General features: G+C 38.4%; 1 protein-coding gene and 1 long non-coding RNA gene across 2 annotated transcripts in view; one reads left to right on the top strand and one right to left on the bottom strand.

Annotated features, from left to right (window-relative positions):
* LOC144641657 (uncharacterized) overlaps window positions 1-11618 on the bottom strand; it is a 188607-nt gene that overhangs the window by 55227 nt on the left and 121762 nt on the right. The window lies entirely within an intron of this gene.
* The window catches only part of LOC144640099 (uncharacterized), a 39458-nt gene continuing 33773 nt past the window's right edge, over window positions 5934-11618 (top strand). Inside the window, exons 1-2 of the mRNA XM_078499321.1 lie at window positions 5934-6032; window positions 9104-9706. Coding sequence (XP_078355447.1) covers window positions 5981-6032; window positions 9104-9706 — 655 coding nt within the window. The 5' untranslated portion in view covers window positions 5934-5980. The remainder of the gene's footprint in view (window positions 6033-9103; window positions 9707-11618) is intronic.

Here is an 11618-nt window from a genome sequence, read left to right as displayed (position 1 = left end):
ACCACCGTTTCGATAATAATTCATCACGCGCAATGCGTGACGTCTCAAATGTCACGTGAAACTGTTGTTGTTGAGACAGCTTTTAGGAAAATTCATGGCCCGGTTGTCCGAGAAAAAAAGCTAGACAGTCCAGTAAAAAAATGAAGTATAGGGCATTTATTTTATAAATTCGAAAAAACGAAAAAAAACTCTAAATAGCTCTCTTCTGATCGATAAAATCCACTACACTAAATCCGTTTCCGTGTTGTTTTCATAGTCATACCTAACTTAATTACGCATGCAAATTTGTATGACTTCAATTTTCGAAGCTTTGGAAATTTTGAAGCTTTGTAATGCATTTCGTGCCTTCATCTTAAATGAAATGAAATTCTAAACAATGTTTAATTCAAGTTTCTTTCGTATTTCAATCTCTAGTTCGGTAATTTTGGCTTTTTGAAAGGAAAAAAACTCTAAATAGCTCTCTTCTGATCGATAAAATCCACGACACTTAATCCGTTTCCGTGTTATTTGCAAATTTGTATGACTACGAAATTTTGAAGCTTTGTAATGCATTTCTTGCCTTCATCTTAAATGAAATTAAATTTTAGACAAAGTTTAATTCAAGTTTCTTTCGTATTTCAATGTCTAGTTCGAGAATTGTGGCTTTTTGAAGCGAACAGATTTGAAACCTCTTTGTTATCTGAGACGCATCTTGTCTGGGAATTTTATATTTATAAAACGATCTTAGATATAACGGTATTCCCGATATAACGATGATTATTATATACACACTCAGTGATCTTGGTTTTTCAAGCAATCTGATTGGTTCGCTATCTCGGGCTAATGAGCATTATTCACTCCCCACGGAGTGAATAATGCTTGATCCAAACTGAAACAAAATGGCCGGCGTAAACTCGCGTTTCGCCGGCGTTTCTGAATCGCAAATACTAAGAATACAAGAAGATGCTGAACCAGAAAAGACAAAAAAGGCTAATAAATTTGGCCTGATGGTTTTCAAAGTAAGAAAAGACTACATATTTCGCAATTTGCAGCACAATGTCCTCGAGTACTAAAACGATAAACAATTGCTTACCGTCAAGTCGCGCTCTTCGCCCGGCATCGGCAGAAATGAATACCGCAGATTTATCGGCAGCAACATCAAGTATTATTCAACCAAGATCCTCCACAAATATTCAGGAAAAAGTCTTTGTGCAAGAAAACATCCAGTTTTCACCACAGTTCTGCACACATTCAGTATAATTCAAACTTTCAGGTGGATCCTTCGCCAACTGCTCTTTCAATTTTCAATTCAAGTGAACTTCAAAAGCTTTGATTCAACGGTCAACATGTTTTGCAAGCAGGTTTTTGATCAGATTACAGGTTTGAGTGGTGTTAAAGGACCATTTTGCTAGATTGTGACGAGGATTTTATCGAAGATTAACTAGATTTGCCATGTTTGAAGATTCTGTAAACTGTTTCGCGCATGTCGGTTAGTGCTTATATGTACGTTTTCCACGCATGAATTGAGAGGTCAATTAAATCGACTTTAAATGGTTTCCCTCTGAAAACTTTGAGATCGCTTGTTGTTGAGATCACTTCGTGTTTCTCGGTGAATAGCGGCAGAATATTCTACCACTATTCACCTCGATTTCAAAGAATAATTGTTAAATATGTTATGTCCCGGCAATAGTAAAATGTATGGGACGGAACCCCGATATAACGATTCCTCGATATAATTTTAATGCCCCCTTGGCATATCGTTATATCGGGGTTCCACTGTAGTTGCCAATGCATCATGCACGTGCTAAACAAATTAGTAGCGCGCTGATTGGCCAAACTACAACAAAGTGTGCACGTGCTGAACAGATTCTGCTGAATGGATTGGCTAAAAACATCAGAAATTGTGGGCGCTTTCCATTCGACCAAAAACTCTGGTTTGAGTTTTCGGAAAATTCCAGTGGCAAATGGAACAGCATTTTCCAACTTTTCCGGTTGACTGCACGGAAGGCAAAACAAAATTTGCATATGGTCAGGTAGTGCGTCTAATATGGAAATTTCTACGGTGCATTAAATTAATGCACTGTTGCCGGTCTCCTGCACATATAACATCGATATTTTTGCAAATATAAAGCATTCTGAGCACTGAAAATAAACGCCATGAATGACATCGTGGCTACAAATACAGGGACCTTACAAAAGGCACACTACGAGCAACGAAAACGTCGCCAACCCAAAAAGTTTAATGAGCAAAACAATGGCATATAGCCTGCACGCGCGTTATAAATATTTGTACATTTCTTTGCTGCCGCCTACAAAACAACAACGAAAAACAACCGAGTTCACCAAAATTTTTTATTTGGAGTTTTAAGAATGCTTCCCTAACACATGTACCTGCTTTCAGCTGCACAAATCGCTAAATTTTCTGCCGAAGGAACTCAGGCTGAGTGTAAAATGGTAGCTTTTTCCAAAATTTCCGGAAAAGAGGACAACCTCGCAAGGTAGACCCAAATTTTCGAAAACAATTTCTGGAAACTTTCAGTTCCATTTTAATTTGCTTCTGGAATTTCCAGGGTTTTCGGTGAATGGTTCGCATTTCCGAAAGTCAACACTTTCCGGATTTTCTGGAAATTTTTCGAGCAAATTTCTGTACCATTCGTCCTTGTTCCGAAATTTCCGGAATTTTTGGTCGGATGGAAAGCGCCCTGTGTTTTCGACAACTTCTGCCTACATCCTAAAATGGTAAAAAAATATCACTGACAGAACCGGATTATGCGAAAATCGAACTGAAAGATCTGAGATTTTTTCTGCATAGCCCTCGAACTACGCACGGCTCTATATCCTGCCGCCGAGACAGGCTCGCGTTTTCGCTCGCCTGTCTCGTTGGCAATTAAAAGGCTGGCTTGCTCAAGAAGGGATAAATTTGTAAGAACACAGTCAGTAGCTACTGATCGGAGGAAACGGTCGGTCTTTACATGTGCTAATTATAGAGTCGTCCGGCCCTATCCCCCACCCGGGGGCAAGGAACTAAGAATAATTAAAGAATTGTAGTATACTTAAGCAATATACCACACTTTCTAGGGCTTTATTGGCGTAATAAAGCCACTCGAAAAGCTTGTAAATCACTCGCCTGCGGCTCGCGATTTACAAGCTTTTCTCGTGTTCTCCCAACATCCCAAGTGGCTTTATTACGCCAGTAAAGCCCTAGAAAGTGTGGTTTATTGCTTTTATGAAATAGCTATAGAAAACGTTCTTCAAAGAAATAGGAATCTGTTTTATTTTTCGTGATCAAATGTTTCATTCTCAACAAGTTCATCGAATGATGCGGTAAACCAATCACAGCGGTCGAAAGAATAAATCACAGGTTCAGCTCCACACACAAAATCCACAAATCGACGCGACAAAAACGTTTAAAAGTTCTTTTAAAGCCTTGAAAGTCATAAAAAAGGAAAGGAAAACACGGTATAAAATGTATTCAACGATTTTAAAGTTCTTTGACGTGGAAATCTCGCAAATTGTGGCCGGAGTCATTCACGGCCGCGAAAGTAAAAGCAGTAAAACATTCTCACTGTCAGTACACAATTGCCCTGACACGGGAAGCTAAGTTATGGGAGGATACCTGCGAATGCCAGGGCAATTGGCGTGTAGAATGTAGGATACAGCAGTGATCGACCGCCACCAGGGGAGGTGGGAGGGGCGAAACTTTTACAGTCACTTCACCGAACTCCGTTGAACTGGCCACGAGGTGACTGAAACTGTGATATTTGAAGCGAAGGTCGCAATGCATCATGCTAGTAGCGCGCAGGTACAACACGCCGGAATTTAACGAACTTAAGCCATTCCCGTGTGACGGGCTAATTATGTATGCAGTGAGAATAGGTAAAAGACTGCACGAAAACTTTGCAAGTTTACAAACTTCACAGACTGACGAAGGTATTGAGAATAAAGGTTAGTTCCACAAACACTGCTTTAGAAATTTGTTCTGAATTTATCTATTCCGTATTCTTTCGTTTCGCCGAATAACAGACTTAAGCACGTAAAACTGAAGATATAATATAAGCGCGTACAAGAACTCAGTGTGAGGTTCTGCCATCAAAATAATTCTAGTTCATCGCGACAAATTTGATCAGTTTTAATTCCTTTCAAATAACATCTCCGAGTTAATGTTGAATGGAACTATATCCATATTTTTCCAGTCCAGTAAAAGCAGACCTGTTCCTTTTGTTTTTTACTCACTCAGTCAGTGTTTGTCTCTGCGTTTTCGTTCCAGTTTTTCTCTAGTTCCTTTACTCAACTGTGGTGTCCGGGAAAATTCAATTTTGTGATCCACCCTCAGTACATTTTCATAACTATCATTTACGATATTTCATATATCTTCCGTTTTAACCATAATATAGACCAAAAGAATACATTCAACTAACGTTAATTCTTCGTCCTTGTGCGTAATCGAGAGTAATGCGGCCATGTCGGGACAGAAGCGGGACTTTACCGGTACAATATAGGTTTTTGACCAATCAGAGCGCGCGTAGTATCTGAAATATTTTATAAAATACAATAAATGCACAAATGAGTCATAACACGATCCTCATCGTAAGCCCATTGATTTACGCAACTGGGAAAAAAGAAGCCTGAAAAAAAATTTGAACCCGTGACCTCCGCGACTACCATTGCGATGCTCTTCCAACCGAGCTATAAAGCCATGTATTGCGAGCCTGGTCATTTTTGTAAGTTCCATCTTTCCAATGAAGGAAAATATAACAGAATAATTAACAGTTATTGGACGAGGTTGAGCACCAGTTTTCATCAAATTTATGAATAATAAGGACACCCAGGTGGTATGTTGTGAGATGAAGTGGACATGTCATATCATAAGCATAACAATAAAATGAACATCAACAAACGCACGCGATGGAAAAAAACTATAAACAAATTATAAACTAAAATAAAAACAAAACATCAAATACAAATTATTTCAGAAAAAAGATAAAGTGAGGTAAACATTAAAAACATAAGATGAAAAATCTGTAGAGCTGGTTTTGCCAATAAAAACCGCGTTACCCAAGTTCAACTTTCAAGGTGTTCATTCAGCGAAAGTGACACTCGAGCTCCAGGAAACTCCTAGAACAACGCTTTCCTAACATAAAGCCATTGTCATCGAACTAATTCATAGAAGGGACTTATTACTTTGCAATACAACGGGGCCTGAAAAGCATAACTGGCGTGCAGCAAAACTGTACAAAACCTTAGAAGATGGCCTCCGCAAAAGAACTAATAAAATAAAAAAAAAATAAAAAAATATAGCAAGAATGAGGAAATTTGAAAATAGCAAGAATAAAGATGACTAATGTAAATACTACTCTGCTGAAAAAAAAAAGCAATACATACTTTACCCAAAACACTTTAAAACAGAACTTTCACACCCACACACCTTGGTTTCACAACCTAGCTACTGTCCGTGAACATGAATAAATGTTTGGTGTGCGTTGCCAGCTGCAGGCAGCCTTAACACTTCACGAAACTAATCTCCCACCTGACAGTCGCCTGAGCACTTCGCTTCCTCTAATTAAGTTAAAAAAAGATGGAGCTTTTACGTTTTGCATTTTCGCCTGCTGTTGCTGTTTATAATGCAGGATCTGGTTTTGAGTCTGCATCGGGTTCCTTATTTTACGGGGGAGTTTTCCAGTGACGCAGTGTTTGAAAGGACCGGCTACTGAGGCCAACTGGGATGCAAGTTAGAGCAGCGCGATGTCAGGTTCTATGATAATCAAGCGTCAGTCTTTTGAAGTTGAAATAAACATCTGCTTATTGGAAATAAGTATTTAAGAATAGTCAAACATTATTCCTTTGTTAAATTTCATTGGCTAGCGCTTTAGGCGTGTTTATGAACAAATATAGCAAAATATTGCGCAAAGGCCAAAATGATGTAACAATTGTACAATGTAGGTTTTTCCAAAAGTGTCCACCTAAGGAAGGCAGCTTATTTGTGCTTTTGTGCTTTACAAATATGAACGCTGGATTCGTTTTCTGGTTTCTGTCGCTATTTCTCTGGAACAAAGGTGAGTGAGCTTTATCATATTTGGTAATCGGTGTGAGTATACGTCCGAGCAATATAAAAATAAAAAATATAACAAATGGCAACATCGCAACTTCGACTGTAAGCGTTAATTGCGTTGAAACAAATGACTCTTAGCTCGCCAATAAAAAGAAAAACTACGAACAATTTTTCGCTCCGTTTATCGTACATATAGAAGTTATAGAGGCAGAAATGATCACATTATAACAAACTTTGACTTTTTGTAAACTGTGCTTCTCGAAGATTAGGAATATAACGATTGTGTGAAAATTGATTTTTTTGTAGAATTGCTTCTCGAAAGTTGACAATGTCGCTTTTCTTGGTTACGACTACCGTAATGTCAGTCAAGGTGCCACATCTAAACAAATACTGATCAAACTACGCTAGTAGCTTCTGCCGATATCTAACGTCTGCCTATATTAACCTGATAATTAAATTTAGAACTAGATTTCAGCTGTTTTATTATTTTTTTTTTTCAATAAGGGCCGAATCGCACTAGCGGACAAATTTTGTAACAATTGGTAGATTTCATCATTAACGTGTCACTTGTTACAGAAAACAAGTGCGAGTGCGTTTTTTGAGACCTAGAACTTGTTCAACATTTCAGGAAAACAAAGAAGAAGTTGTCTTATGATTGGTCCGCGTTGCACGCGCGATAGATGTTGTCAAACAATTGCAAAAACAAGTGCGAACGACTTGTTGGACAAGGGCAAATTTTGTCAAAACGGACAAATCATCAAAGGGGCCGAAGTCCTGCCTCAAGGCAGGACAATTCATGACAAGTCGCATTACCATGCCCCTCGTAATGCCAGATAACAATACGTTGTTGATTGGCTATTGTATTTGGCCCAAATTGAACCGAAAAACAACATGCACTCAAAAGTTGTTGGGATAGTATGCACCGTGATGTGGCTCTCACTATCGTAATCCAGCCGCAAAATCTTTTTGCGAGAGGCAAAGCATATTTATAAGTGAAGGTTTCGGCCAAATGTAAGAATGAGAAAAGAAAAAGTTATCTTGAGACGACTCATTATTCTACTGCATGAGAACGCGTACTTTAAACGCCAATTGTTTTAGATTTTTTTACCGCGTTGTACTGCATATTTGATGTTTTCCCAAGACGGCCGTGCTGAGAAATGTACAGGGATGCAAGAAGCACGTGCAGAGCTATTGTACTAATAATTGCACCTTTTGTTTTCTTCAAAATGTCTCTGACTTGTCGCGACAATTTCGTTTTTGTAAAAAATGTTATGACATTTAAAACTTGTCCGCTAGTGCGATTCGGCCCTAAGTCTTTATCGGCCTGCTAACGCAAAATGGCGCCCGAACTAAAATAGCTATTTGTTCTGGATTCACTCTCCTCGCGCCCCGGTTGGCGTTTTTATTTTAAGTGTGTCTAAAATGTATAACTTAGAAAAGTTAGAGAAGTTTGGAAGTATATTTATTGATTTACTCATAAACTCAAAAGGGAAAGACTCCTTGTTTTTCTTTTCTTTTTTTACGTAGTACGTGTTGTTTTGAGGTTTGGCGCTTTATAAAATCTCATTACCATTTATATAAAGGAAACATGTTAAACATGTTAAAGGTAAACTTGTTTTATGTTGCTCAACATAGCTCGAAGCTCAATTGTTTTATTCTGCTCTCAAGGAAAGTAATTGCTGCCTTTATAAATTTCCATCATAAAACATGCTTTATATCATGACAGCTCCTATCAAACAGATCATCGACTAAAATAACGTCAAACAAGAATCTGTACAAAAGAATTTTTCTTCTCCAATCAAATGTCCTTGGAAACGGTCAATTTTAAAATGTCTACACGCACGCCTTCTCAGTGCGGGAGGAATATTATTAATCCTTAAACTTTAAGTGCCAACCTAACAAATAAAAATAAAAAATAAGATATCAAGTTTAAAAAAGAAGCAAATAGTAACGTTTGACAATTTTCATTTAAATGATTTATCATAAGATTTTAATCTAGTTGACTTGAATTTGGTATCTGGGAATAAATCGGATAACAGTGAAAAAAAATGATAAAATATCGTTATCTAGAGGACCGTTTAAATCACCTCTTGAGGAACTCCTTTTTGTCGTTAATACCTAATGGTTACTGTATTTGAGGTAAATGTAAACTAAAATTTCAACAGTACACGAATAAAATGTCACCAACTTTGTCTGTAGCCAATGATTAAAATTTCAAAGAAGTAGCCGATGATATTTGGTACTCAGTGAAATATAGAAAACGTTACGCCAACATCCTTTAGTTTCCATACAGATTGAAAAATTATGTCATACCGTAGATCTTCATTTACCTACGGAAATCAGCGGGCACGTTGGTCGACGAAAATCAGTTACTTAAGGCCGATTTCAAACAAACACCAGATTTTGAATAAACGTCGGCTCAGGACGTTTATTTAATGAAGTAAGACCTGCGTCCAATCGAGAAAATAGATAGAAGTCTAAATATAAACTTTGCTGGTTTTGCAATGCAAAGATGGGGTTGCTTTTTAAACTCTTATATGATGTTTGGAGCATGACAACCCATAATCAAAGCGGGCTTATAGCTTTACAACTAACGCCCCCATACATGCAAGATCTGATCTCCGCTCGTAAGTTTCTCTATAGTATCCGCAACGTTAAGAACATTCTACAAGTACCTTAACCAAGAACAAATAATCTTAAACGCAGTTTTAGTTATTCCGGGGCTGTTATTTTTGCATGGACTGCCATCTAAACTACATTAGCCATCATAGGTAAATAGCAATTTCTATTTTTAATTTTTCGTTATCAAATATTTTGTTTCTCGGAAGTATTAGCTTGTCAAGCTACTCTGAAGTTTTAGCTTACATAAAGTTTATGATGATAATGATGATGAACCCCAGCAAGCTTTAGAAAGGAATTAATGATTTTTACGCCATTAACGTCACCCACACGGCAAACACGTCAAACAGTATAATAGATATTTTTATATCATCTTTTTTACTGATGTTTCAACCGTGGTTAAATAAAGTTTTATTCTATTTTATTCTATTTAAACTGGAAAAATTGTCTTGACAGTTTTGACCACTACGAGTCCCCCTTCAGCTGGTACACAACTGGCTTCTACTAACCAGTACAATCCGACCTTATTTACTACCGTGCCATACCTGTACACCGTGGCGACATTGTCTTCTGGTACTTCTCCACCTGCTGCCTGCTTTATTTCTCTTGATGGAAAGAAGGGAACCTTTGGAGATAAGCTAACTTTAGAGACATCTTCTGGGCCCGCTGAAGTTCCTACGTCATCGACGACTTCACCAATAACTTTACCCACAAGTTCAGTCACGAGTACACCAACAACCACACCCACGGCTACATCTACCTGCATCCAATACAAGCAATGGAAGATCGCAGTTCCTAAGGGGCACTACGTGGAGATGACTCTTGAAAGTATTCATTTAGGGCCAGGGGCATGCCTGTATGAGATGTACGTGATTGTAAAAGATGGACATTCCGAGTCAAGTAATGTGCTTCATATTCAATGTGAACCGGATTCTACGCCTCGTCGCATTTGGTCCAGTGGAAATGAGATGTTAGTGGAGAGATATGGTAGTAGCTCGCGATCGAGTGCAAATACAGGATTTAAAGCTCGCTTCGAGGCGAAACTGTTAACAAACGGAGGTCAGTACATCGCTTGTTTTGATAAGATGATTACAAATCGTGTCTTGTAAGGAACACACTTGGCAGAAAGTTACAATGATATTACACATTACAATGATTTAGAAAATAGCACAAAGTAAATACGTGCGCTGATTGGTTAAAAATTGTGTTTCTATAACTCGATGGAGACACAGACAGTTGTCGTAGACACGGCAATCAATATTCACGGCGCTAAAATAAGCAATGCAAAAATAACAACTAATAATTGTGCCAAATTTTAATGTCACAGCTGACAAAAACCAGGTTAAGACTAAACAAATATTTGCACATTTTAAAACAAGCCAGACACACATGAGAGTTACCGGTTGTGGCACAACTTGCAAAAAAACCGCTCGGGCTCGCCTGGCTCGCTGGCTCGCCAGTCTCGCCTCGCTATTTTTTGCAAGTTGTGTCCACAACCGGTAACTCTCATGTGTGTGGGGGTCGCAATGCCAAAACTCTCATGTGTGTGGGGCCCGCAAGGCCAGCCCTTTTGTGTGCGGGGCTCGCAAGGCCAACCCTGTGCTAGGAATAAATATCAATTGAACAAATATTTTTAAGGTATATACACCGAAAAATGGCTGCAGCAAGATATTCGTCAGAAGTTTTGCAAGCTATGATTGAGGAAAACCTCCGTGAATTTCAAGAAAACCCCCAAAGAAATTTAACTTTTTTATTGGCCCACACCGATTTTAACGAATGGCTCCGTGTATGGAAAATGAACATACCGGAAGCTAACGAAAACAACAAAGATCTTTACACTTTTGCAAGAAAAAACAAAAAAAAGTTTTATGAGCTTTTGGTAAGCGAAATTGATGACTTACAAAATTTAAAAGCAAGCTTTGGACTTGAAGTCAAATTTTCAAAACAAATAGACGGTGAGACGCAACACATGGAACACTATTTCAGAGAAAGTGAACCACACCTTTTTTTAAAAAACGACAAAGACCAAATAAAAAAAGAGTTTGACAAATTTATTGACAAAGCAAAGGGAGAAATTGAGGGTTGGTCAGAGAACGGCTCTGGGTGGGCCATTGAAAGAATAACAAATGCGTACATCAACGTTGCGCGTTATCAGCCATTGAGAGGAGGAACTTATTTGCCTTTGCCCCCAAAGTTGGCAAACAAGAAAGCAATTATTAACGTGCAAAACAGGGATAACGAATGTTTGAAATGGGCTTTGAGAGCTGCATTATTTCCGCCAAGAGATGGGAAAAATCCGCAAAGAACAAGCAGATACCCAGTTGACGACGGAATAAACTACAATGGAATCGATTTTCCAACGCCACTAAAGCAGATTGACAGGCTTGAGGCGCAAAATAAAAACCTTGCAATAAATGTGCTTGGGTGGGACTCAGAAGACGAATGTGTGATACCTTTAAGATTAAGCGAAAAAGAAAATAGCATTCCCCGTATATTTCTTATGTTGATTGAGTCAGGATTAACACAGCACTACTGTTTTATAAAAAGAGTAAGTGCTTTGTTACATGACCAAACCGGAGATCAGCATAAAAAACACTTTTGCATGATGTGCTTGACAGGTTTTACAAGAGAAGACTTGCTCGAAAAGCACAAAAAATATTGCAATGGTGCTAAAGGCAGACCAACAAGAATCGAAATGCCGGAGAAGGGGAAAAACACTCTTTCTTTTAAAAACTACCACAAACAAATGAAAGCGCCTTACCAAATTTACGCCGACTTGGAAGCACTGCTAAGGCCAATAGAAGGGTGTAAACGCGAAACGGCCGAGGAGCGCCAGAAAAGAAAAGACCTTGGTGAAGAAGTGAAAGACATGAAGCCGAGTTACACAGACAAAACAGAACAGCACGAGGCATGCGGATTTGCTTACACAGTTGTAAGGAGTGATGGTGAACACGAAAAAACATTTGTGTAC

The sequence above is a fragment of the Oculina patagonica genome, chromosome 2 (genome assembly GCF_052425735.1).
Source record: "Oculina patagonica isolate OP01 chromosome 2, crgOcupat, whole genome shotgun sequence".
NCBI classification, from domain to species: domain Eukaryota; kingdom Metazoa; phylum Cnidaria; class Anthozoa; order Scleractinia; family Oculinidae; genus Oculina; species Oculina patagonica.
This window is presented reverse-complemented; position numbering and strand designations above follow the sequence as displayed.